At 56.6% G+C, this 25,332-nt stretch overlaps 11 protein-coding genes across 11 annotated transcripts; 5 read left to right on the top strand and 6 right to left on the bottom strand.

The window, feature by feature from the left end:
* The first annotated feature begins 154 nt into the window (after window positions 1-154).
* WHR41_03005 (uncharacterized protein) lies at window positions 155-1,859 on the top strand. The gene is made up of 3 exons (XM_069371611.1): window positions 155-1,078; window positions 1,136-1,700; window positions 1,761-1,859. Exons 1-3 carry the CDS (start codon window positions 226-228, stop codon window positions 1,780-1,782), a joined length of 1,440 nt encoding a protein of 479 aa, XP_069231477.1. The 5' UTR covers window positions 155-225; the 3' UTR covers window positions 1,783-1,859.
* A 784-nt stretch (window positions 1,860-2,643) lies between these two features.
* Window positions 2,644-5,115, bottom strand: WHR41_03004 (uncharacterized protein; the record flags this gene model as incomplete). The annotated part of the gene is made up of 1 exon (XM_069371610.1): window positions 2,644-5,115. The coding sequence occupies one exon, from the start codon at window positions 5,113-5,115 to the stop codon at window positions 2,644-2,646; it is 2,472 nt and encodes an 823-aa protein (XP_069231478.1).
* A 735-nt stretch (window positions 5,116-5,850) lies between these two features.
* On the bottom strand, window positions 5,851-6,612 carry WHR41_03003 (mitochondrial 37S ribosomal protein mS41; the record flags this gene model as incomplete). The annotated part of the gene is made up of 1 exon (XM_069371609.1): window positions 5,851-6,612. One exon carries the CDS (start codon window positions 6,610-6,612, stop codon window positions 5,851-5,853), a length of 762 nt encoding a protein of 253 aa, XP_069231479.1.
* Window positions 6,613-7,029: 417 nt separating this feature from the next.
* WHR41_03002 (uncharacterized protein) lies at window positions 7,030-8,259 on the top strand (the record flags this gene model as incomplete). Its single annotated transcript, XM_069371608.1, has 1 exon — window positions 7,030-8,259. The coding sequence occupies one exon, from the start codon at window positions 7,030-7,032 to the stop codon at window positions 8,257-8,259; it is 1,230 nt and encodes a 409-aa protein (XP_069231480.1).
* A 166-nt stretch (window positions 8,260-8,425) lies between these two features.
* WHR41_03001 (uncharacterized protein) lies at window positions 8,426-10,429 on the bottom strand. The gene is made up of 2 exons (XM_069371607.1): window positions 10,149-10,429; window positions 8,426-10,071 (listed from the first exon to the last, which is right to left on the bottom strand). The coding sequence occupies exons 1-2, from the start codon at window positions 10,167-10,169 to the stop codon at window positions 8,659-8,661; spliced, it is 1,434 nt and encodes a 477-aa protein (XP_069231481.1). The 5' UTR covers window positions 10,170-10,429; the 3' UTR covers window positions 8,426-8,658.
* A 353-nt stretch (window positions 10,430-10,782) lies between these two features.
* Window positions 10,783-12,612, bottom strand: WHR41_03000 (uncharacterized protein; the record flags this gene model as incomplete). Its single annotated transcript, XM_069371606.1, has 1 exon — window positions 10,783-12,612. One exon carries the CDS (start codon window positions 12,610-12,612, stop codon window positions 10,783-10,785), a length of 1,830 nt encoding a protein of 609 aa, XP_069231482.1.
* Window positions 12,613-12,897: 285 nt separating this feature from the next.
* WHR41_02999 (uncharacterized protein) lies at window positions 12,898-14,420 on the top strand. Its single transcript, XM_069371605.1, has 4 exons — window positions 12,898-13,003; window positions 13,056-13,088; window positions 13,147-13,913; window positions 13,974-14,420. The coding sequence occupies exons 1-4, from the start codon at window positions 12,964-12,966 to the stop codon at window positions 14,289-14,291; spliced, it is 1,158 nt and encodes a 385-aa protein (XP_069231587.1). The 5' UTR covers window positions 12,898-12,963; the 3' UTR covers window positions 14,292-14,420.
* Window positions 14,421-14,816: 396 nt separating this feature from the next.
* Window positions 14,817-17,051, top strand: WHR41_02998 (uncharacterized protein). Its single transcript, XM_069371604.1, has 4 exons — window positions 14,817-15,123; window positions 15,233-15,900; window positions 15,960-16,627; window positions 16,681-17,051. The coding sequence occupies exons 1-4, from the start codon at window positions 14,970-14,972 to the stop codon at window positions 16,721-16,723; spliced, it is 1,533 nt and encodes a 510-aa protein (XP_069231586.1). The 5' UTR covers window positions 14,817-14,969; the 3' UTR covers window positions 16,724-17,051.
* On the bottom strand, window positions 17,011-18,629 carry WHR41_02997 (uncharacterized protein). The gene is made up of 3 exons (XM_069371603.1): window positions 18,290-18,629; window positions 17,600-18,144; window positions 17,011-17,539 (listed from the first exon to the last, which is right to left on the bottom strand). Exons 1-3 carry the CDS (start codon window positions 18,304-18,306, stop codon window positions 17,163-17,165), a joined length of 939 nt encoding a protein of 312 aa, XP_069231593.1. The 5' UTR covers window positions 18,307-18,629; the 3' UTR covers window positions 17,011-17,162.
* Window positions 18,630-18,848: 219 nt separating this feature from the next.
* On the top strand, window positions 18,849-19,612 carry rps-28 (40S ribosomal protein eS28). Its single transcript, XM_069371602.1, has 4 exons — window positions 18,849-18,978; window positions 19,066-19,112; window positions 19,184-19,267; window positions 19,332-19,612. Exons 1-4 carry the CDS (start codon window positions 18,965-18,967, stop codon window positions 19,391-19,393), a joined length of 207 nt encoding a protein of 68 aa, XP_069231592.1. The 5' UTR covers window positions 18,849-18,964; the 3' UTR covers window positions 19,394-19,612.
* A 1,578-nt stretch (window positions 19,613-21,190) lies between these two features.
* Window positions 21,191-23,446, bottom strand: WHR41_02995 (uncharacterized protein; the record flags this gene model as incomplete). The annotated part of the gene is made up of 2 exons (XM_069371601.1): window positions 22,321-23,446; window positions 21,191-22,267 (listed from the first exon to the last, which is right to left on the bottom strand). The coding sequence occupies exons 1-2, from the start codon at window positions 22,747-22,749 to the stop codon at window positions 21,191-21,193; spliced, it is 1,506 nt and encodes a 501-aa protein (XP_069231595.1). The 5' UTR covers window positions 22,750-23,446.
* Between the last annotated feature and the right edge of the window lie 1,886 nt (window positions 23,447-25,332).

Below are 25,332 nucleotides of genomic sequence, written 5' to 3'. Positions count from 1 at the left end.
ACGGTAGGTTCAAGTTTTACCCCGCCGCGTATATGCAAATCCCATCGATCAAATCTGTACGTGAGTAATGATGCTCGCTCGCTACTCGTTTCTCCAATTTTTCCGTGCGGCACATCCTTTTGAACCGTGCTGTACCCCTCTTCCTACGGAACCGAGAGGCCGCGTTTGTGCCGGAGATCAGCCTCCCGGGTGAGGGTTAGCACTCTAAGATGGCGACCTCATTCAATGCCGCCGCCTGTTGGTGGATCTTCTTTGTTGGGGTGCGTACGACCGACTCGATCGACCGAAGTCAATACTTGGAAGACTCTTGTTGCGATATACGATCAAGCCTTTTACAACCCACTTTCTCTTGCGTTCTCTTCTCAGCAGACTCTACATTCGTCTCAAGGATCCCATTGTTGTTCTCAAGCAATGAGAGCTCTCTTCTCAATTTCGACATTAGCGGGCATTGCTGCAGCCACCATACTGCAGAACGGCCAAATCCGCCCATCCGACTATCCCTCCACAGCCATAAATGCAATACTGCCGTCGGACCATGATTGGCGTACCTATCCTCCAAACGCAAGTGAGCTTTCCTACAAAGGCCGCTGGGATGATCAACACATCTCGTGGTGGTCCGCGCCTGGGTTGAAGTTCGGGTTCCATGCTAGCGACGTAGCTGTGAGTTTTGGCCCTCACACTACGGAGGGTGTCCTCATCGCGTATCGACTTGATGGGCAAGACTGGACGCTCACAAATGTCACCGCCAATTCGACCCAGCATCTAATCGAGCCAACCACTCAAGGCTACAATTCAACTTCAGCGTCGGCTACCAGAACTCTGGAGTTTCGGGTCACCAATTGGGCTTACGGCGTTCAATTGAGCGCCGTCCACGTCCGTGGTGGCAACTGTTCTCTTGTCAAGATTCCTGATTACACACGGACAATGGAGTTCATTGGAGACTCGCTCTCGGCTGGGCAGTACGCCACACTAGAGGGGATTAGTAGTAACCCATGGGGGCTAATGTACGGCCTCGGTAACGTGGAATTCAGTATCACGGCATACCCAGGTATTTGCTTGCATGATAGCCGTTGCTATGGTGCGCTAAGTTGGATGAATCCTTGATCCGAGTATCCGACTAATTGTTCTCTGGCAGACAACATGCGCGGGCAGACCTATCAATGGTTGAGGACTTCCGACACAGGCGGAAGAGCTCTTGATCTCTATGGAGACGACCCGCCCTTGTGGGATTTTTCGTCTCGACCGGCAGCTGATATCACATTGATCAATCTGGGTACTAACGACAATAATCCGGCGAACAACATCACTGCAGCACAGTTCAAGCAAAGCTACATCGAGCTTATCTCAGAGATCCAGCAAAAATGGCCCGAGACTGATGTAATCGTTTTAAGTCTCTGGGCGGGTTTCTCGGCATCGGCCTCAACATTCGTCCAAGGCAACGCCTTCTTGACGGAGATTCAGGACGTGGTAAAATACTTCAATAACGGCACGCTCAACGAAAGAGGAGAGTGCGCCAGGTGCAAAGTATATTATTTCGATACCACCGGGATTCTACAGCACAACGATATTGCACCACAATATCATCCTACAGATGTTGGTCACCTGAAGGTGGCAAGCCATCTCATGCAGTATATCAAGCTAGTGTTCGGGTGGGATTTTCAGCAGACCGGACCTGAGGTGCAACATGAGACCCTCTACTGGTGAGTTCCTACGCAATACGAGCCGTAGCATGTTGTACATGTCACTGACTGCAGTTCCAGGAATGACCAATCATCGTATTGAGCAGATCTGGATTAGCTTGATGATCAATTGACGAAATCTTAGATTACAACACAATGAGAGGAGACCCACTGCAAGATTGGGTTGCTTCTATGTTGATCAATTTCCCTGTGAATGCTCTACCGTGCATTAGCAAAAGCTCAACAACGGCATCACGAGGGAAAACGAGGGTCAAAGAGCTATTGCTATAACTACGTTTCCAACTCGTATCTACGTCACCATTTGTCTGGTATGAATGCAAAACTGGTCGCTAGACGCGCTTTCGATTGTCATTCGAGCAGGTCTATACATGACTAAGCGAGGCCGCTGAGCTTGAGTGAGAGACTCCAAAGCTTTCTTCGCTAGCTTCGCCGAGGGGATGTGGACCACAATCGGGTACGTATATATCCTCGCACTCCTCCCGAGCACCAATGACCTGGCAATTCTTGAGATGCTATCCATCCACACCCTCCTAGCACTTAGCCATTGCCATCAAAGTTTGCCACCCAAGTTGTAACGTGTTTACGCAGTGCATCGGATATCACCAGCTGTGTCATTGATTGTTGCCCCTCTAAGCCTCACGTTGGCTAGGTGCCTGACCTTGAGGTTGGGCTTGACGCTGGTCAGTGTCTAGAGGAATACCGATCATACGCAGCGGGTCATTCGCATGCTGACCAGGCTCTGAGGCAGACATGCCTTCCCCTGTGTCAGTGGCCGCTTGATTGCTTGGACGATTGTGCTGTGTGCTTTGTACTTCGAATAGATCATTAGGTTACAATGCCCGTGCGTGCACATCGCAGGTCTGCAAAGACTTCAGCTGAAGGAAAGAGCGGTATGTCTTTTGGCTGGGAAGCGCAACGACATAGCTGTTGCAAGAGTTTCACTTCATCGCCTCGCGCCACCTCTCTTGATCTCGGATGCAGCCCTCCTCCTAAGATCACTGTCCGCAAACAGGGCTTCGATCAAATCAACGACCTCTTCCGCATCAAATTCGAGGCTTAGCTCTCCCTCTTTCCAGAGGTATTTGATATCCGCCAGGCTTGATTCCAGAATTTCGGCGAGATACTGGAACTTCAGCCAGTTGGGACAGTAGATGAAAGTCATATCGGACATTTCTCCAGTGTTGGGGTCTTCCTGAGCGAAGATCGATTTGAGATCGGTCACGCGGTCAAGCAAGGCCTTCAATTGCTTGGAGTCTGCATCTCCGATGTCGCTGAGATCCTCGATATCAGAGATAATCTTCGCGGCAGCAGTGGACAGCAGCGATCCCAGGGATTGACGAAGGGCTGATTGAGCAAGCACAGGTTGCCATTGCTTGTGGACTTCGTGGAGGCGATGGATAGTCTGCTCGATGGCACCTTCGCATTCGCCTTTGAACGGTTCGGTGGTGCAATTTGCGAAACCTTGAGCGCCGTCGAGTAAATCACGAAGGATGATGCGCTGAGACTCCATCTCGGCGCTGTAGGCTCGCTTTGCAAACTGGTCGAGGGCTTTCACGTCGTTGTCCAGTCGTAGACGGGACGTTTGTGGTTTGTCAGCTTGCCATGCTCGAAGTTGGTCCGACAGGCGCGACGCGTCATTGTAGATCAGCATGTTGCCTGTCTCTAATTTCGTATAAGCAGTTGACGATGTGGCTCGATAAATCGCCAAAGCGAGTGTCGGAAGCGAATAGAGACCCGCTGCAGCAGGCTTGACAGGAGACGACGAGAATTCTGGCCCGGCAAGAATCTCAGCATCAGAGATTACTTGCTGTATCGCCTCCAAAATGCCATCAGGGATGGCAGTAACGGTGTAAGTCTCTCTCAAAGTCATCTCCTGTTCAGTCGGCTTGGTGGGGGCCTTGTTGCCATTATCAGCCTTTGCGGGTTGCTTCTTCCCAAGCACGGGGCTCGATGTTTTCTGTGAACCGTCCTCGTCGCCCCAACCCCAAGCATCTTCTCCGCCGTCTTCGTCGGCCTTCTTGTCGTCTTCAAGATCCTCCGTATCCCAAGCGCTTCCATCATCATCATCGTCGTCGTTGTTGTTCGGCGCGCTGGCCTCTTTAGTCGAGGACTCCACCACGGCTTCCTCAGGCTCATCCCACGCCGTATCCCAATCATCGTCCCCTTCAGGCTCCACTGAGACGTCACCGTGGCTGACCATCTGAGTTTCAACGCGCTCGACAGTCTTCTTGTCATTCAGGCCGGAAAAGACTAGGTTGCGAATGTCGCCAAGTAGGGCCTCTCTCCTCTTGGTAAGCCATGATCTTGGAGCGTGCCCAACCCATTCGCGGAGCTCGGTTGCATTTTCCCAATGTTGGCCATCGAGAAAATCGACAAACTCCTGGACGCCATTCAGCGTGCCCTGGAAAGAGCCCATGTGTGACATATCCAGCGGAATCGAGGGTTCGAGCACGTAGGCATCAAGCCGAGAACTCATGGCAGGCACAAGCAGACGGGAGAGAGGTATGCTGACATCTTTCGGCAGCTTCTCGGTGAAGAACTTTACGACCTTTTTGAGGTCTGAGAAGGCATCTGGCTTAGTTCCGTTGCCTGACACGGTTTCGCAAGTGATCGTTTCCCCGTCTATCGCCAGAGAGCTAGGGGCCCGAGAAATCAATGGTTTCAAGATGGCGCGGTGGATGTCGTTGCTAAGCTTTTGAACTAGTCGATCGAACACCTCTAAGGCAGGCGCAGCAGCCGCAATGTTGTCTATGGTGACTTCAGGTAGGTCATCCCGACGGCTGTGAATCGTGATAGATTTGGCGTCGTAGCGAACATCCACAAATTTATTCCAGCAGGCAAGAGTCGACTCTTGAAGACTTTCTCTCAACTCAGCAGCTCGCTTGGTCAAGATGGCAACAGCTTTCGAGCCACCTACGACCTGTAGGCCATCGATCGATGACTCCGCTTGTTCCAACCTTTCCAAGGCCTTTGGAATGCGGCCTTTGACAGCCTCGTCTTGAGCCTTGTACAAGACGCCGCTTGCATATCGTATGTGCTCCAGAGTCCCAGTCAATGTCTCATTGAAGTTGACCTCCTTTTCCAAGAGCGCAACCTTGTTCCCTGAGTCCTGGACCTTCGCTTTCAACTCCTTGCCCGCTTGTGCCTGAGCTACGATCTCTCGTGCTGTGTCTCTTGAGCGTTGGATGTCCACCTGTAATTCTTTCGCCCTTGAGATCCATGTATCGATGTCGGGCGCAGTCTCTTTGCTTAATGAACGGATTTCCTGCTTGACGCCCTGCTGCTCTTTCCGGAGAGCCTGGAGAATGTCGGCCAGGGAATCGGATTGAAGGTCGGCGGTGACGACATGTTCGCTTTCAGGGTAGGCGCCTGTCTCGACGTACTGCAGGACTGCAGGCGTCAAAGCTGCTGACATGCTGGATCGAATGCCTTGTCGCCAGCTGTCGTGGATTTGTGAAGCAAGTTACGTGTTGTGGTCGGCGTGGGGTTGATGCAACGCGCGACGTCGTGGACAACCTCGGCAACTTCCGCCGAGATGCTTTTTTGGTTACGATTAATGGAAGAAAAGGATGTTATGGTCTACAGTAATCAGGCTGAAGAACGCGCTGTAACACGATAAGCCAATTCAATTCGGATTGAGTCTTCAGATCTGTGTAAACCTGATTCCGTGCGGGTCTCTTGTGCTCGCGAGAGATAGAGCTTTAATCGCGGCTTATAGAACAGAAATACAATGTAACCAACAAGGTTGCCTCTCACACGAGGCGCGTGCCATGGTGATAGCGACCTATTGTCGAGAAGGCCTAGAAACCATACCTGACCATTAACGACCTTTCCGTTTTCATAGAGCTGTCCGTGGTCTTGCACTTCGAACCCTCATAGATGTGAACGCTCATATCTTGCTTGTATTGGATTTACAATATAGTACACTCCTCAATTCAACCCTTGCAGCCGCTCCTGTTCGCCTCGCAGGTCTCCGCATCATCATCACTTCTGCAGCGGCGCAGCACGCTCTCTTCTCGAAGATCGTCGCTGGTGGGCGTGCTGTGGCCTGATGCCACTCATTGCCGACACACTTCATTCAGTGATCACACGCCTGACCGACGACGATCGCTTTTCTATCTCTTTCCGAAGAAAAGTCATGCTGTCCAGTTTACCGAGCGTTCTTCCGCTCCTGTGCACGACGCTTCGCCCTAACCTCAGCCCTTCTCCTCTCACCACCGTCCACCTTGTGACCTCTCCTCTGCTCCCAAAGTCCATCCTGTACCCTCAGTCTCGCAACACCGGGGTGTCCCTTGATGTACTCCACTCCAGTGCCGCCAATGGTGTTGCCTCGCACGATCTTCATCTCCTTGACGGGCCTCGCCTTGGCAGCGTCAATCTTCGGCGGGGGAATAATGCTGATGTCCCTGGCGGACTCTTGCGGATTTGCCGGGTCTGGCATCGCAGCGACAGTGACCGGTGTGTTGACGACCATCTTCCGTGTGCCGGGGTCCTTGGAGAGGGTGGCCATCTGGTCTCCGGGCCTCTCCGAAGGCACCTCCACGATTCTCAGTTCCGCAACTCCCTTCTCGACCTCCTGCAAATCACCGCCCACACCCATCAAGCCATTCCGAAACCTTTCTCTCCACCACAGCAGATAACGCCTCGCGCGTGCGGGCTCGATACCGGATTCCCTGAGTTGCGCGGAAGAGAGCGTGAAAAGGGCGTCCCAGGTGGGGATCTTCGCGGCATGCTGAGCCATGTTGCGTCCTATCAAAGTGAGGAAGGTCTGAGGATCCGGGACAAAGGGAGTCGGACGGGGTATTCTTGGGGTTGTCGGGTTTCCGGCGTGCAAGAACCGACATTGGAGGCAAACCGGCTGGCGGGCGATCGCCGGCAGCCTGAGCATGGCGAAAGGTCGTGCGGACGCCATTGTGAAATGTGGCCAGGCGACAAGTGACGACCCTTGCTGCTTTCAATCGTCGCAAGGAAGCCGATAGTTTGCCTGGCAGAGTAGCCAAGTCTCTCCCCCGAAAGCCGCAAGTCCGGCGTACAGTGTGGTCCGGTCTCAGCTGAACGCCTACGATTGGACTTCACATGCCAGGGCTTCGTGCTTCGATCAACGTTGATTGAAGGTGCTCGACTTTGTTTCTGGAATTGGCATCAGCTTGGGGCGTATCAGCGCTTTGGTCTGGCGCGCGGTAGCAACTGTTGGTTTCCTGGAGAAATCTTCGGAACTCCTATACAGCTTCGACTTCTCAAACCACAAAAGTACCCTGTTAACGCCCGACGAAGTCATTACGATCGAACATACACTTAAACAAGGTGCCACACCACTACACCACCCACCATGGAGGCCAAGTCACCAGCCTACGGCGTCCCGCCCGAACCCCCCCTCAAACGCCAAAAAGTCCTCTCAGCCACTACCAGCGCCAGCAACACACCCTTCGACTCCTCCACGCCCGCCCTCTCCCCCGCCCCCGTCGCCGACCTAGGCGAGCAAATGGACCTCTCCGAGCGCTCCAAATACATCAAAGGCAAAAAGATCGGCGCAGGTCAATACGCCGACGTCTTCGAAGCGACGCTCGTCTCCGACCGCACGCAACTCTTCGCGATCAAAAAGATCAAGATCGCCGCCGAGAGCGCGGACGTGGGCATAAGCTACGACTCGCTGCGTGAAATCCGCTTCCTGCAGGAGCTCAGCCACCCGAACATCATCCGGCTGCACGCGGTCTTCAGCACGAAGGACCAGAACCTCAACCTCGTGCTCGAGCACCTGCCGCAGGGCGACTTGCTCAAGCTGGTGCAGGACGTGCAAGGGACGCGGTACACGCCGGCGGACATCAAGGCGTGGATGCTGATGATGATGCGCGGCGTGTGGTTCTGCCACCAGAATTTCGTGCTGCATCGGGACATCAAGCCGAACAACTTGCTGATTGCCGCGAACGGCGAGATCAAGCTTGCGGATTTTGGTCTGGCGCGGTCGTTTGCGGATCCGTATGCGGAGATGACGAGCCAGGTGGTCACGTCGTGGTATAGGCCGCCGGAGCTGTTTTTCCGCGCGAGGTATTATGGTGGGGCGGTGGATATTTGGAGTTGCGGATGCGTGTTTGCGGAGCTAATCAACCGTGCTGTGTTTTTGATGGGGATTCCGCCAGACAATGAGCTCAACATGGTGCGGCAGATCTGCGAGAAGGTGGGCACGCCGACGGAAGATAATTGGCCTGGCGTCACGAAGTTACGATCATACGTAACTCCTGAGGAGGTCATTCCTGAGCGATCGAGAGGATCCTGGCTCGACCAGTTCAAGACTATCGGCGAAGAGGGCGTTGATCTGCTCATCGCTATGATGCAGCTTGACCCGAACAAACGACTCACGGCAGAAGGCGTGTTGAAGCACAGATACTTCACCAGTGCACCCAGACCCAGCCCGTTGGCGGAGCTGCCGAAAAAGGGAGGCGGAGTGGAAAGCATGGGTGAGGAGCTCAAGCGAAGAGGCGGAGAGATTCCCGGAGAGGACTCCAAAGTAGGTGGACGGGGCGATAGAGTCGCCAGAAAGATCGATTTTGGCAACATGTAGGTAAGCCATCGGTGCAATGGTGGTATGCCGTGAGAGAGCGGCTTTGAAGAGCATTCTTAGAAAAGTGATACCCGGTGCTGCGGCGCCACAGACATGAAAACATTCTTGAGATCTATTACTGCGACTTCTCTTGGACACTACTCAAATCCAATGCTGGTGGGAACGATGAAATGAACGAGCTTTATTCAAACAGTTTGCTCGCGGTATGCCGTCTCAGCGAAGCCAACAGCCTCGCTCAGCCGAGCATCGTATATTACGAAAGATTACTGCTCCCAAAACATCAATGCGCGTATGCTCATGCAATCTGATCAACCACATCGCTTGCTCGTCGAGTTCCTTCCAATCCCACGCCAAACCAAAACTGCAAAGTAACAAATACAAAAGCCAAGATATCTCCCATCAAAAGAAAAGTACAATCTCCCCCCTCTCATTCTTCCTCAATCTAAGCCCCTTCCACAGCTCCTTGTCCTCGTCCTCCTTCTCATCGCCTCCCCGCACATCCCTCTCACGGTGATACCTCTTCAGCGCCTTGTTGATCGACACACCTCGCTCGCTGTCCGGACCCTTCGTAACAAAGCTCATAAACAGCTCTGCGCGAGAGTTGTGGTGGGTGACAAGCTGGTTGGACGACGAAGGCTGCACGGACGAGCCGCGGCTGGGCGAGCGCTCGATGACCTTGAGAGCACGGGATTTGACGCGCGGCTCGGGCGAGGACGATGGCGAGCGCTGGCGTCGCGAGGAGTGGTGCTCGCGGCTCTCTCGTCTGCGGCTGCTGCTTTCGTCCGAGTGTTTGCTGCTGGAGACGGTGCGGGCGGTGCCGTGCGAGACGTAGGAAGATTTGCGCTTATCGTCGCGCGAGGAATCTTTGGTGTCGCCGCGTTTGGTGCGTTTGAGAGGGCTGACGGGGGTGGGGCCGGCGTCGATGCGGTCGTCGTAGAATTCGGGGTCGGTGACGAGACGGCTGAGGCCGCCGGTGAGGCCGGAGTGGAGGACTCTGCCTGTTGAGGGCGGTGGTGCGTCGGTCATGGCCTCGTCGCGAGAGGCGGGACGTTTGGCGGCGGAGAGATCCAGATCGTCGACGTGGTGGCGCTTGCGCTTCTTGTCGCTCTTCTCTCCCTTCTCTTTCTTTCCCTTCTTCGGTGCCGGAGTCGCGTATGCTGCAGGTGGTGGCATCCGAGAGCCCTGAGAATCCTCGAGGTTTGACTGGGAGTCGAAGCGCTGGAACGAGGGCTGCACCGGTGCGTCGCCGTAGGAGAAGCCATGTTGTGTGTAGGTGGTTCCCTCGCCATTGGAGTACTGCGAATACTGCGAGTACTGGCTGTCGTTCGGGTGATTGACATACATGCTGGACGACTCCCTCTCGAGCATCTTTCTAGGAGGTGCGCCGCCGACAGCAGGTGCAGCCTTAGGTGTGGCGTCCTCCACCAAGAAATCAAAGACGTTCACGTTCTCAGGCAATGACTTGGCAGCAGGCGGCGGCGTGGGAGCCTTAGGCGGGACATCGATCACAGCGACAGCATTCTGGCCATCTTCCGGCGCGTCCTCCACGTATGCGCCTCGGGGCACCATGGCTTGGTTGTTCTGCCCTTGCGTCGACTTGCGCTTGTCAGCCTGCTGACCCTGCTGACCCTTCTTCTTCTCCCCGCGGTACAGGTGACCCTGGTACTTCTGCGCCTCGCTCATGCAGCTCGTGTGCGATCGGTATTCGGTGCCGTGGAAGTGCACCATGCAATCAAGGCAGGTGTAGGATGCGCCGTAGCACTGGTTGCGGTGCGGGTCCAGCTTCTTCTTCGTCAGGACGTCGCCACAGTTCTGTGTCGCGCATTTTGTGGTCAGCCATGTGTTGCGCGCGCATTGTAGCGATCGGGAAAGCAGGGAGTGTGTTGTACCTCGCACGAAAATGACACCATCTTGCCGGAAATGGAGCGCAGGCCCGGTCTATTTGTATGTGTTCTGCGCTGTCGCAATGCGTGCGTGCGCTGTCAGGCGGGCGGGAGCAGGTGCACAAATGAACGAGCGTGGGCCGGCAAAAGGAGGGTGAGGGTTGGCGGGTGTCGCAGAATAGGAGGGCCGAGGCCGAGCGAGCGACGGGCGCGTATGAGGTGTTGATGGGTGCAAGCGATGGGCTTGTTTGTTTCAGCAGATGCGACTTCGTGATCGGCAGGCGTCAGGGCAGCCGCTCCCAAGAAAACCTGCAGCGCAAACTGCCTCTAGCGCAGCGGCGGGCGGCGCGTGGGAGCGGGGGCGGCACGCGTGGAAAGACGGCACCTGAGCCTCTGTCTCGGATGCTGGTCGAGCTGACCCATTGCTGGTGCAAGCGTGAGAGGGACGAGTGACAAAGTGACTTGTTTGATGGAAAGAAAGAAGAGCATTGTGCTCGTGCGATTGTGGTGGGTATTTGTGCGGATCCGATCGCGATCCCTTGCCGCTATGCTAAACATGCCTCTATCCAAGAGGTCTTCCGAAACGCCGCGCTTGAAACAGAACAGCAGGTCTACCAAATACAGTCGTCAGATGCGACGATCAAGCAAGTCCATTGCCCTCCAACATCTCCCTCAAGAGATCTCCTCCAGGTCCTCCGAGCGCCGCGTGCAGCTCTTTCATCCCGACCGCCGAAGCAACCCTCCTGTCATCGCCGCTAACCGCTCCTGCAAATCCGCCCTTGCCTCTACGGCTTGGAGTCTTCGAAGGCGTGACTGGGGCGAAGCTGCCATTCTTCCCGTCGACGCCAGACACCAGGCTCAACGTCTCCAGGCCTGAGACAACGTCTCTGAACTCCAAGCTCGACAGGGGCGCGAACAGATTCTCGCGCTTGCAAAGCCCGCTGTACGCCTCAAACAGCTCCTTGATGCTCGGCGCAGTCTTGTTTTTCTTGCTTGGGGTAGAAAGCAGGTAGCGTTCGATTTGGTTGTCGCGCTTCTTCTTCTCCAGCGCCGCAAGGGCGCAGAGCACAGCCTTCTGTTGCAAGTTGAGAGAGCCAAGACGTTGTGTGGCGCCGTTGCTGAAGGCCTGAGCCGTGACTTTGGCCATGTGTGCGATCGTAGCCTTCGGCGCAATGTCCAGCGTGTAAACGGTGTTCGAATGCGGCTTAACGGGACTCTTGGTGGGTGAGCGCGAGCTGGTGGGAGATGCCAGGTTGATGTTCTCCATGAGAGGCGTCTTAGAGGGGCTTTCGAGAAGTGCGTTCTTTGCATCCTTGTCTTTCGTCTCTTGCTCAACCAAGTCGACTGCACGGCGGCAAATATCGAAGGCTTTGCGGAGATCACCAGTTTGCGACGCGACCTTCTTCGCGCAGAACTGCACGGCTGCTGGGTGAAGGAAGGGTACGGTTGCGGAGCCAGCTGGCACCAAGCTCTTGAGCTTTGTCGTAATGACCTCAGCAATCTGCGCAGCCGCATAAGGCATGAAGGGAAGAAGCTCAGGCTTGAGGTTCCTGCTCTTCAGTCTTGGTAGAAAGCGGTCCGTCAAATCCAGAGCGTTCGCGATTCCGATGAGAACGAGGCGTGAGGAAGGCGCCATCGACCACTCGAAAAGGGCGTAGAGCAGGCTCAAATCCAGATCGACCAGACAATCGACCTCATCCAGGATGACCAAATATTTCTTCTCGTTTCTCGATTTTGCTCCGGCAAAGCACGCGCGCAGATACTCGAAGCCAGCGTCTTCGTTCAGGTCAAGGTCTTCCGAAAGCTTCCCGCTCAAGTCTTTCGCGTTCCGCACACTCATGCAGTTGACGACCGACATGCAGACAGCTCCAGATTCCAGGTACTGCTGACAAACTTCGTCTAGAAGCGCGCTTTTGCCGGTGCCTGGCGGCCCTGAGACGTACAGACATCCTCCGGACTCTGAGTTGACGCTGTTTTCGACAAAGGAGCTCAGCTGCTGTCTCTCCTCGTCTCGACCCACAAGTCTTCCGGGATTCGCGCATCGAGAGAAAAGTTGACGCGCCTGATTGTACACTGATGTGCCGGCGGATGGTGTGCTCGGTGTGCGTGGTGTGCGTGGCGTAAGTCGGGCAGCGCCGCCAATGATGACCCTATGCCTGGGTGTCGCCGGCACCTTCTGCGATTCGACCTTCTTTCCGTCCTGCTGCACTTCGATCGATGCCTTCTTCGATTGAAAATGCGCACTGATCTTGGGCGGAGAAAGTGCAACGCGGGATTCCGGTGCGCCATGTTTGGCTGGGGCTGATCGGGGCGTTCGCGTGTTCTTCGGGGCGGGGCTACCGATGTCGCGTGTGATGAAGGGGTTCTGGTTCTCGTCTACTCCGTCGTTGAGCACAACACGCCGTTTCGACCGCGTTGATGCAGCTGTTGTGTCGGTGATGGCGCTGCAGGAGCGCTTGCCGAGAGCCATTGCTGCCTTCTATGCGTGCTGTGCAGACCAAACAGCAGGCGTGGTGGAGTGTTCGGCAGGTGGTGGTTGCCGGTGTTGGTGGATGGTGGATGGAAGGTCCAGTGCGAGCTCAAGCAATTTAGAACGCGCTCTGGAAAGCGCGCGCGCGACGCGCCAAGCTCCACTAGCGCGGAACGCTGGTCGGCGATCGCGGGGCTTAGCGCCGGTGACGCATCTCTGCAAGCCCCGAGGCCGGCATGAGGGGCGGGAATTTCGAGATGACCATCGAGCATTGGACTTTTCGCCGTTGCACCTAGAGATCTGTGAAACATCTATTAGGTGTTGCCTTAACCAAGCAAAATACTATCAAATATGTCCTCTTCATTCCCTCCGCCTCCCGTCAACACCATTGGTATACTGCTGTCCTGTATCTCCGCCACGATCATTGCTGACACCTGTTGAAGACTGGGACAATGTCGGCTTCAAGGTCCGTGAGGGTAAGATCATCCCTGTCCTGTGTCAATTGTTCTTTGGTCTCGAGCTGAAAATCTCCAGTCAACGGCCACATCGAATCCAGCTACTCTGTCAAGACCGGCAAATGGACCGCCCCGGAATTCGTCGAGTCGCCTTTCATGCGCATTCACGGCATGGCTCCCGGTCTCAACTATGGCCAGCAGTGCTACGAAGGTCTGAAGGCCTACCGCTCGCCCGATGACAAGACCATCAACATCTTCCGTCCCCAGCAGAACGCCGAGCGCATGCAGCACTCTGCCTCCGCCATCTCGATCCCCCACGTTCCCACCGACCACTTCAAGCACTGCGTTCAGCTGGCCGTCAGCCTGAACGCCGAGTATGTCCCTCCTCACCGCACGGGCTCCGCCATGTACATCCGTCCTCTCCTCTTCGGCAGCTCCGCACAGCTCGGTCTGAGCCCGCCTGAGGAGTACACTTTCGTTGTCTTCGTGATGCCCACTGGTGTCTACCACGGCGTTCACCCCGTGGACGCGCTCATCCTCGAGGACTTCGATCGCGCCGCGCCCAACGGCACCGGAAGCGCCAAGGTCGGCGGCAACTACGCCCCCGTGCTCCGCTTCAGCGACAAGGCGAGGAGCGAGGGCTTCGGCATTACCCTGCACTTGGACAGCCGGTCAAGGACCGAAATTGACGAGTTCTCGACGTCTGGCTTTATTGGCATCAAGGGTGACACCGAGAAGGGCGTCACTGTCGTTGTGCCCGACAGCAAGAACGTGATCAAGAGTGTCACCAGCGACAGTGTTTGCGGTATTGCGAAGTCGCTTGGCTGGAAGGTCGAGTGCAGGCCGGTAAGTCACACTCAATCTATTGATGATGTTACTCCGCTTTAACGCTGTATGTCACCCCAGATCAAATACGAAGAGATCTCCTCCTTCGACGAAGTCATGGCTGCCGGAACCGCCGCCGCTCTCGTCCCTATCAAGAGCATCACCATGCGTTCCCGCAATGACAAATTCGAGTTCCAGAACGGCAGCGACGAGCCCGGCCCCGTCTGCGTCAAGTTCCTCGAGCAGCTCCAGGGGATTCAGCGCGGCAAGATCCAGGATCAGTTCGGCTGGTGCGACGATGTCAAGCAGTATACCGCCGGCAAGGACTACCAAACTGAGGGCGGTGCTGCTGGTGTCAACGGCGCTGGCGAGGCGAAGATCCCTGGCCAGCTGCCTTAGGTCGATTGACAGATTAATTACATACATGTGCCCCAGCTTAGATGACCAACGTGGGTATCATGGAAATGATCGTAAAAGCGAATATAAGAGCTTGTCAACAGGCAACGGCAATCTATTTCCTCTGAACCATTGGCAATTCTCGTCCGCCCAATCGCACGACAAGAGTTTCATAATTTGGCCTGTGCGCCGTTTCCTACTAGCTACCTCCGAGTGTTGTGCATCAAGTAGTCCCTCAAGAATCGGTGATAGGACTGATCTCCGACTGGAGCTCTCGGGGATAAAATCCGAAGCGCGTATTCATCCGATTGCCCGCGTTCGCGTCGGCTACATTAATGAGGTTCCAACATGAAGCAAAGAGCGAGAACTCAGCTCACCGTCCGATTCGTCCCGAAAGCAGCAAGGCTCATGACTCTGTCCGTGGCCGAAACGCGCTGGTCGCGAGAACGAGCGCGCATTCGCCATCCGCAGTGCAACCGCCCCTCCGCGTCCCAAGCCTCGGACAACGCTCGAGCGAGCATTTGCACCAACGAAAGCTTTCATTCTGATGTCACTCCGGACTATCCGCCGTCCCGTGCGAACATGTGATAGTACAAAACAATCCCTCAAACCCACCATGCGTTCCACTATGTCGGTAATTGCTCTGAAAGTATCCGAGGTGCTTGACGATTTGTCGACAACATGGCTTTGTCGCTGAGGGCTGCGATGGGCGGCGCTCGCTCGTTGCGGGCGCCGATAGTAGGAAGACCCGCCCAATGGCATTGCGGTGTCGCAAATGCGATCGCCGGGCAGAAGAGGGCGATTTCCATGCAGGCTCTGGATGAGAGGAAGGGAGGTGCGTGAGAACAGTCCATTCCCAAGCTACAAAATACAACCAAGCGCAAACAGTCGCGCGCGATATACAGCCTCAGAGCGCATACGCTGACAATGTTTACAACCACCAGACCGTGAGCGCATCGTAATCCTCGGCTCCGGCTGGGCGGGCTACACGCTCTCGCGCGACCTCGACCCGCGCAAATACCAGATCGTCGTCGTCTCGCCGCGCTCGTACTTCGTCTTCACGCCGCTCCTCGCCTCGACGTCAACGGGCACGCTCGAGTTCCGCTGCGCGCTGGAGCCGACGCGCGCGCGCAAAGGCGACAAGCTCGGGCCGCAATTGTTCCAGGGATGGGCGGACGGCGTGGACTTCGAGAAGCAGCAGCTGAGCGTCGAGGAGGCCGTCGATGACCCGCTGCAGGGCGTGGGGCTCGCGGCGCCCAGGGGCGATGGGGATTTGGTCAAGAAGAGGGAGAAGGGGAAGGTGTTTGAGCTGGGGTGGGATAGGCTGATCGTGACCGTGGGGTGTTATTCGCAGACGTTTGGGACGAAGGGAGTGAGAGAGAACGCGTATTTCTTGAAGGATGTGGGGGACGCGAAGAAGATCCGGAACAGGATGTTGAGCTGCTTTGAGATGGCGAGTTTGCCGACGACGAGCGAGGAGATGAAGAGGATGTTGTTGAATTTCGCGGTGGTCGGGGGTGGCCCGACGGGCATCGAGTGGAGCGCGGAGCTGAATGATATTATTGAGGAGGATATGCCGAAGCTGTATCCGGATCTGAGGGGGTATGCAAAGGTGGGTTGCCCGCGTGTTGGTTGCTCGTGGGGAGATTGTTGCTGACAGGTCAATTTCAGGTTACGGTGTACGATGTGGCGCCAAAGGTGCTCAGCATGTTCGACGAGAAGCTGAGCGGCTACGCGATGAAGCATTTCAAGCGACACGGCATCGATATCAAGACCTCACACCACGTCCAAGAGCTGCGAACGGGTGTTCCCCAGCACGTCAAAGACAAAGGCCTCATCAGCGACGCCGCCAGCTGCTATACCCTGAACTTGAAAGAAGAGGGTGAAGTCGGCGTAGGCATGTGTGTGTGGAGCACCGGATTGATGATGAACCCGTTCGTAGAAAAGCACCTGCAAGACCGCCTGTCACTGCACGAGAAGACGCACGGCATCCTGACCGACGACCGGCTCCGGGCGAAGAAGTCAGACGGCAGCTTCCTCGAGAACGTTCACGCTCTCGGAGACTGCGCGGTCATGGAGAACTCGGCCTACCCGGCCACGGCGCAGGTCGCGTCGCAACAAGCCGGCTGGCTGGCGAAGCGGTTGAACAAGGGCGACCTCGCAGCCAACGGCTTTACGTACAAAGACCTCGGCGTCATGGCGTACGTGGGCAACTGGAACGCGATCATGCAGAGTTCGGGTGGAGACGTCAGCGGCAGGGTTGCGTGGTTCATCTGGCGTGGAGCGTATCTGGCGAAGAGCGTGAGTTGGAGGAACAGAATTCTAATTCCCGTTTATTGGTGAGTTGTGTTTGATTGCACTTCGGAGCTGAACTGCGCTAACGGACGTCCAGGTTTGTCAACTGGCTCTTCGGACGGGACATCTCCAGGTTCTAAGAGTGTCGTTGGAAAAGCATCGACGAGTTGCGAGAAACGCATGGATAGCGAAAGCGGTCATTGGGCAGTGAGATTCGCGCGCTAGCGGCTGTCTGCATATCTTCCCTTCTCGAGTCAACATCTTATCATTCAATCAATACCAAGGTGACAATTCACTTACACGCAGGCAAGTCCAAGAGCTGATTGGATGCTGGGAGGTGCGCGTTCATGGCTGGCTGGCACTGCTGTGAAGAACAACGATCTTCAGCATGAGACAACAAATCCGTGTCTGCAGCCTCTGGGAATCATTTCTCTATGCAAATATGTTGTATCATTCAGCCGTCAAAAATCTATCTCCGTTCGTGAGTATAGTAGCGCCGGACACCATGCCGTGACATGCTCGTCCTGAAACTCCCCATTTCCCGTGCTTCTTTTTGTTCAAAACCCCTCTCGGAACCCTCTAGCAAGTCCTCGTGTTCTCGATCTTGGTGACCATGATGTCCGTCGCGCCCATCGCGCTCAGATCGTCCATGACGCTCGCGATCGTCTTCCGCTCCACCATCGCCTGCACCGCGACCCAGGCCTCGTCGTCCAAGCTCATGACGGTCGGCGCGCGCTTGCCGGGCGTGATCTTCGACGCGCTGGCGAGGTTCTTGCGCTCGACGTTGTAGGTGCACAGCACGAACTTCTGCGCCGTGATCACGCCCTTGATGCGGTTCGTGATCAGCTCGACGAGCTTGGGGTCTGAGGGGTGCTTGCTGGAGATCAGGACGGCGGTGGAGTCGACGACGGTCGCGATGGCTTTGAGGCCGGCGGCGCGCATGGTTTCGCCAGATTCTGGGGGTTGAGTTATTAGTGGGTGTGTGCGAGCGACGGGAGAAGTTCAATTTGACATACCGACGAGATCGACAATGCCGTCCGCGACGCCGAGCGCGCACGCAGCCTCGACACTGCCGCCGACGTACTTGATCGTTGTCTTCAGCTTGTCCCCGCTCTCGCCGTTGGCGCCAGCGACCTTCTTCTCCATCTCGCTGAAGTACTGCTCCGACAGGCCGGTGAAGCTGGTCACAAGCGTCTTGCCCACGAGCGCCTCCGCCGAGTGGATGTTGCCCTTCTCTGGAACCTGCACCTGCAGCTTGCAGCGGCCGAACTCCAGGTCCATCAGCTCCTTGATTCCGGACGTCTCGGTGGCAGGCGTGACGGCCTCGTGCTCCGCGACGACATCGCGGCCGGTGATTCCGAGGTCGACCCTGCCCTCGCCGACGAAGGTGGGGATGTCGGAGGCGGGCAGGAAGACGAGGGCGAGCGGCAGGTTCTTGACCAAGGCGATGTCGAGGCGGTTGTGACGGTGGAACTGGATGTCGGAGCCGGCGAGTAGCTCGATGCAGGCCTGATTTAAGCGGCCCTTCTTAGGGACGGCGAAGAGCAGGCGGTCGTTCAGGCTGCCGACGAGGTTAGTGAGGGTGGGCAGGGCGCGGCTGAAGCGGCGAGGCATTGCGCCATTCTCGGGGCCGGGTCTTTCAGCCATGGCGGGAGGGGCGGCGGTGGGAGGCGGAGCGGAGGAGGGTGGTGTTGCGAGAGACGTACGAGTTGACGAGGTCCATGGCTGCGAAGGACGGACGGTATGTGTTGTAGGGCCGCTTGACTCAGACGGCGGTGGGTACTAGTGGCTAGTATGTTGCCTATGGCCAGGCTAGAGGGCGGCAGCAGAGGTGGCAGTGATTTGCGCCGCTGCGAGTTCGGGCTGGCAAGCGTCACAGGAAAAAGATCCGCAGCAGAGACTCCACGTGCGGGCGTGGATGGGCGCGGGTGGGCGAGAGGGCAGAGTAGGTAGTGTGTAAATTGTACCGACGAGATTGACAGGATAATGGTATAGAGAACGTTGCGACACGGGGACAGGCGATTGGCGCTCTGTGTATGCCGCACCTGTAATTTTCCAGTGTGAAGAAGCTCACTCAGCTCACCAGTCATCCCAATGCGCCGCTCGACAGCCCACCAGCCCACCATCTGCGAGTCACAACCCCCGCGATTTGAAGAGCCTCTAGTGCCCACGCCGATCCGCCCGCCCGCACGTGACCGGCTTCCACCACGCCTCAGGCCGCGACTGCCACTTCTGCGAAATTCTGGCTCTTGGCATTTCTCGCCAAAAGTTCACGGCCACCCGACTCCACCGACGAGCCCGATCGCACGCACTCTCGACGCCGACCCTCGAACAAACGACCACCCGACACCTCCCCGTCACATAATTCCACTCTCGCAAAGATGGACTCTGCCAAGTGAGTTTGCGCTGCTGCGCCGGAATGCTGCTCCGGCGCCTGGAAGGAGCATGGGGAGGGACACAGAGGCTAACGTGTGCGCGAAAGGGTTCCCGTCAAGCTCGTCAAGGTCACCCGCGTCCTCGGCCGCACCGGTACGATTCCACGATTCTGAAAGAGAAAATGCACACGCGATGGAGGAGGATGTTAACGGCGAGATTTCCAGGCTCCCGCGGTGGCGTGACCCAGGTCCGCGTCGAGTTCATGGACGACACCACCCGCTCCATCATCCGCAACGTCAAGGGCCCAGGTACGATGCGACAGCCGGAATCCGAAGAACCTGGACAGTTGGGAGGCTAACGCTGGAAACACAGTTCGCGAGGACGACATTCTGTGCCTGCTCGAGTCTGAGCGTGAGGCCAGGAGGCTGAGGTAAACGCGCCGAGGCGTGTGTGCGATACCGGGAGTGAAGCAGGGCGAGGAGGAATGTGGAAAAGGAGCTTCGTTGCGATGTTCTTCAGGGACGGTTGCATGCATAGCGGCAAGCAGCTATTGTTTGGCGTTACGGAGACTCGCTGCCGAACCTTGGGGTTTGGCAGGATGATCAAATGAATATCTGAACTCCGAAATGACAGCCCTCTTCATTTCCGCCCAAGCTTCCGATTGACTTGCTGGATATCCGATTGCACGACCGTTTTCTGATTACTCGATCCTACACTCGATTCTGGAAGCGGAATGGTTCTGACCGCCTCGAAACTGTGCATTGACGATTGGATGCCTGTTCAATGTTGCACTTCGTTTTACAGCTATCTTGCTGCGCCTTTGCGTATCATCATGTTGCCAACATTTGCCATTACAACTGACGTAATATCTTCATCGCGCCCGCTAATATACAATATATGCATACCAAACCTTTGCTTCTCAATATCAGATTTATCCCAGCGCTATCCTCCAGCATCCAGCTCTCGCCTCCTTTGCGCCTCGCATACGATACCCATCATCTAAGATTATACCAACAGTCAGCAAACCCACAACGCTTACATTAAACCATGCCCTCCCAATCCCCGACCCCTCATTACCCTCATCCCCTCCTCTTCTTCCCCCTCCTCCACCCCCCAACCGGCGCCGCCTCATGCCCCCTCCCAACCGTACACCCCTCCCCAAACTCCCCCTCGCAGCACGACCACTGGAACCCCTCAGCAAACTCCTCGTACTCCATCAGCGTCCACGCGTCGCCCGACACTTTCGGGTCGAAGTTCTCCCACACGGGGTGCGCGGGGTTGACGTCGCGCGTGCCTGGAAGATCGATTTGATCAGCTCGAGAGGTGTGCGGTTGGCAACGCTGGACCGGATGCGAGGACTCACCGGGATGATAGACGCAAACGTCCCCGCCGCCATCGCCACCTTCGGCGCCGGAAAGCAGGTATCTCGTCCCGCAGTTCCGGCACACAGCCCTTGGTTTCAACTTGCTCTTCGGCGCCGAGAGGAAGTCCTCTCGCTCTTCCTCTTCCCCAGCCCCGTGCCCGTCTCCTGCATCCCCATCCTCCCACTTCCCCTCTGCCTCGCCAAACGCCTCCTCTCCCCGCCTCTTCGCGTTCCCCTGCTTCAAGCTCGGCTTCAAGGTCGTCCCGGGCCTAAGTACTCTCTCAACAACTTTCCTCGCCATCCTGCTCTCAGCGCACACCTGCTGCAGCAGAGCCGCGAGTTGGAGTTCTGAGGCCGAGGCGATCAAGGAGGCTGTGTCGGCTTCGTGGCGCTTTAGGCACGGCGTTGGTTTGGGGTGTTTGTCGTGGTGGGGCATTGGGGTTTGAGATTGGTCGAGTGAGAAGTGAGGAGGGGAGGGGAGGGTGGGTTGCGGGTGTTTGACGGGCCTATCGCTGTGGGAAATGTGATGGGTCGCGTCGGGGAGGGGGCGTGGTGCCACTGATGGGGGGAGGGGGGCTGTTGTGCGACGTTACGTTTCATCAGGGCAGTTGGAGTTGGGGGGTCACACGCGGTTTGAGAAGGCGATTGAGAGGGAATGGGGTCCTTGTAGAGAGTTCTTGATTTTCTTGTCGTGTCTAACCATGAGACAGGCGATGACATACCCAGCGGTAGTCCATATCGACTCCGCCCTCAAAGCGAGGGTGTATTGCGTTGCGAACGAATGAGAAAAGCCCTATGGTATCCCAGCCCCGATTCCAATCCGAATTACGCCAAAACGTTTTCCTTCTGTATTCAAACTCCTCCACTCTCACCTCGCGAAACCCCCCGTATGCGTCGGGCTCATCGGCTGGTACGCGCCCGGAATCGGCACCGCCTCGTACACCTGCTCGCCCGGCGCGGCCTCAAAGTGGCCCTGCGACTGCTCGCGCGGCATCTCCGCCATGAGCGGGCTGCGCTGCTCCTGCTCCGGCACGGGCGGGGACGGCGTGCGCGAGCGCTCCCGGCCGACGGTCTCGACCGGAGCGAAACCCATCTGGTTCACGCGGGGCGTCGCCGTCTGCACGCGGATGGGCGGCGCCTGCAGCTGGAAGGCCTTGGGCGGCGCGTGCTGCGTCGCGTCGACGTACTGCACGTCCGCGGCCTCCTCGGCCGATGGGCCGTTGACGTAGGTGTGGACGGAGGGCTTGTAGCCGCCGTCGCGGGGGCTGAGGGGCCCGGCGGGGGCGAGGCCGGGGGTGTTGGGGGCGGACTGGGAGCGGAGCTGGGCGAGGTAGAGGTCTGAGCGGGCGCGGTCGCGGACGGCCATGGACTTGCGCAGCTGGCGCTTGGAATAGAAGCGGTAGAAGACGATGGCGTAGACGGCGATGGTGATGGTCTCGACGACGATCTCGATGATGATGCAGACGAGGCTCCAGTTCTGCAGGCGGCAGATGAGGTCATACGAGACTTCTTTCTCGAACAGGTGCTTGCGCTGGTTGTCGACGCAGGCCCAGCCCCACATGTCTTTGTTGTTGCCGCTGGATCGGGAGCCTTGCAGGGCGCCGGCTGCGACGGCCCACATGATGATGCTGAAGATGAAGAAGCCGACGGCGAAGGCGGAGTAGTAGACTGCGGTTTTCTCGGCTTTTCGGTGTCCGCCCTTCCAGTATGAGTAGAAGACCCAGATTGTTGCAGCAAGCATGATGGATGCGATGGTGAGAAGGAGGACCTGAGGCCAGATCTTCTGGTTTTCGGCCCATGGCGGGAGGTTATTTCGAGGTGGCAGTGCTTTGGTTGCGTTGAAGATCATGAAGGTCGCAGAAAGCATGGAGATGATGATCAGAGCGCATGAGAAGTTGATACCTCGAAGGAAGAACTTGGCAATGCGCACGCGAGCTTTGATTTTCTGTAGCAACGATTAGTACCGGCCTTCCGATGCATCGTCGGACTCAAACGTACTAGGTCTTTCGCCTGCTCCTTGTCGGTGAGCGCTTCTTGCTTCTCGAGTTGGTCTTCCTCCTTGAAAGTCGGGCTGAGCATATTGCCCAGATCCCGCGGAGGAGCCCCTGGTGTCTTCATGGCACTCTTCAACGGCGACTTCATGGGTGGGTAGTCGTTGTGGTCGGTGTCGGGCATCTCCACGGACTCGTGCTTGTTGTTCACGTAGCCGAAGCCGACGTCTGAGACCTGCGGTTGAGCCATGAAGTGGTTGGACCTGGGCTCGATGGGAGAGTGCCCAGCGGTTGCCTCAGCAAAGCGTGCGGCGCGCGGTGATCTTAGCGAAGGAGGTTTGAGCGAGGTGCGAGTCGCGACAGAATCTCCCGATGAGGCTCGAGGCCGCGTGGTGACAACGATCTGAGGCGGGACTTTCTTCTCTGGGTCTGACATGTTGGTCAGAGGATTCGCCACAAGAACGCCTGACGTGAGCAGGCCTCGATGACTATGAAGGTGACGGCGACGATGACGGGCAAAGGAAACAGAGACCAGCTCTTTCGTCCTGGTTTGAGAGGAAGATAGCTATAAGGAAATGTACACGCGGACAGAATGAGACTGGGCAATGTAGGTGCGGCAGAGCTGGGCGCGAAGTGTTCAAGAATCCGGCACTCAGCGATGGGCGCTTAGCACAGACTGATGAGGATTGGCCGGTGCTATGCCATAGGCGCCACGACCGCTGTGGTGGGTGGATGCTAAATATGCCGACTGCTAGGAGACATGCGCGAGGCAAGGAACGGATACTGACCTTCTCTCAACCGCCGTGCCAGAACAAGGTTCGGAGGCGGGTTGCTGCGATAGGTCGCAGAGGGTGGGCGAGTGTGATGTCGGCCGCGTCTATTTCGAGAGCTTGTGCAGGACAGCACTCTGCAGCGGTCTGCAGGAAAGACTGGTGGAAACGCGTGGCAGTCGAGCAGCGGTCTAGTCGATCAGGTGGCAGAGTAGGGCAGGACAAAACGATCGCTGTCTGGTTTGCTGTATGTAGAACGCAAGAGCGAAAAGGAGGCCTGTGAAGTGCAAAGAGGATCGTCTGTATTCTCGACACCCACGCATACCTCAGCCTCGCCAGCGCTGACGGAGCTTGACTGGGAGCGGTATGCGGCCGGCGAGGCCAAGGGCCCAGGTTACAGTGGCCATGAGACGTCAATCTACTACGCGCCCGGGTCGTGGACTTGTGATACGCCGACTGAAGACGATTGGTGATGGGACGCTGTAAGGTGCATGGGCGCGAGCGCTTTTGCAGCCACGCTGAGGTGCCGCCAGCCAATCGTCAGCCGGTCTCTATTCCGGGCGCTTACAGCTCTGCATTCCTGCGACGATCTGCTTATGTCACGTGTGAGGAGCCCCACGCGTCTCTTTTTCCTCGTCAGCGTCTACACGGGATGGCCGGAGATAATGTGAGCTTTTTTGCAAAGACATATTTGGTGTGAGGTGGTGTTGGAGACGACTTGCAAGCGATTTGAAATGGCGGCTGCGGTGAAGCTCGCGCTTGGTGAAGCCGTCAAGCCAACGGATCCACCTGCACGAGTGACAAGACGAAATGCAGGTTTTGGCCGTCTGATCTTTCCAATATTTCCCAGTGTTGATGCGTCTGTTATTGTATGACGGAGGCACCGCACTTTGATTGAAGAGAAATTGAAAAGCGGCTCAATGAATCGTCTGCATGGGAAATCCCTAACGCATTTGCAATTCAGATATTCCGCCTGCAGAAGTGCCTAATGACCTTGAGACAGCGGCATGAATGTGCCATCCATATTTGCAAGTGATACATCACCTGACCTTGCCAATTCTTTCGCACTCTGATATCATCATACGATGATTCAGTGCCTGCAGCGGCAGCGCGGGTGGCGGTTTGATCTTGCCATGCGTGTCATTTGCTGTGTTTTCACACGAGAGGCGTGTGCCGTTGCATCGCTTCCAACGCATTTTCGATCGGTGATCAACGTCAATCTCTTTGGCTGAGAAACGGTTGTTGAGCACTCGAGTGTCCCTGCTTGCGGGCCACACGACGCGATTGAAACGTTTGCGAATCCTAGTCATGGTCAAGAGGCGTCCGCTATAGCGTGATTCAGTGAAGATGTACTGCTGTACTTAGCACAAACGGCACTTCACATCACGGAAAGCAGCCGACTGAATTCCGAGGGTCGACCTATATACAAGGTACTTGCAGTGTATTGACTCGTGACGCAGCTCGGTCGAGAGAAGCTTGTGGTATCACGAGGGATGGCCCTACTCTCTGCGACACAGGATGCGACATGGCTGAAAAATTCTAATGAACAGGTGACGGCTTTGACTGATTGCTCGTGCGCTTGCAGGCAGCGAATCAGGGCGTTATCGCATCCTGCTCTCTCAGCGGGAAGCAGACAGCCGCAAAGCAACAGACGAACCAAGCGAGTCATGACCCTGGTGCTGCTTACAGGCCAGTCGCTGTATGCTATGCGCAGTTCGCAATAAGGGCTCGGAGAAGACGCAAACCATTCCACGTGGGCGACAGGCGCGGGTCAGATACCTGTCTGGTAGAACTGGAATTCTCGCACGGCAAGTTCCAACGGCTCCTTTCGAGCAAACCCGCAACCGGGTCGATGGGACAACGTCTGTACCTGAGGCAGGCATGCAATTGATCGCTCGCCTTCAGGTGGTGCGAGTTCGATGCCGCCGAACGACGATCAGCGACGCGAAGTGGAGGCCGAGCATTGTGCTCGTGAAACGAACTAGCGGGGTGACCTTGGAGTGTTGAGGGTTTTAGGGCCTGGCTGTATGGGATGATGTCGGGCGTATGTGATGGCGGCTGGGCTGGGCTGGGTGTGGTCAAGCGTCCTTCAAGCGACGGTGGGTTACCAGGTACCAGCATGTTCGCGATAGTTGAGGCAAGCAGAAGCAAATACCTCCTCGGCCGAGACTGAAGAGAGTGACGATCTTTCACGACGGTTCCTGAAGAGCCCCCGACGAGAGCAGTAGGCGGCTCCTAGTGGGAGAACT

The sequence above is a fragment of the Cladosporium halotolerans genome (assembly GCF_011745625.1).
Source record: "Cladosporium halotolerans strain TM138-S3 chromosome Unknown Sca7, whole genome shotgun sequence".
Classification (NCBI taxonomy): domain Eukaryota; kingdom Fungi; phylum Ascomycota; class Dothideomycetes; order Cladosporiales; family Cladosporiaceae; genus Cladosporium; species Cladosporium halotolerans.
Note: the sequence above shows the minus strand (reverse complement) of the source record. Positions and strands in the feature narration are given on the sequence as shown.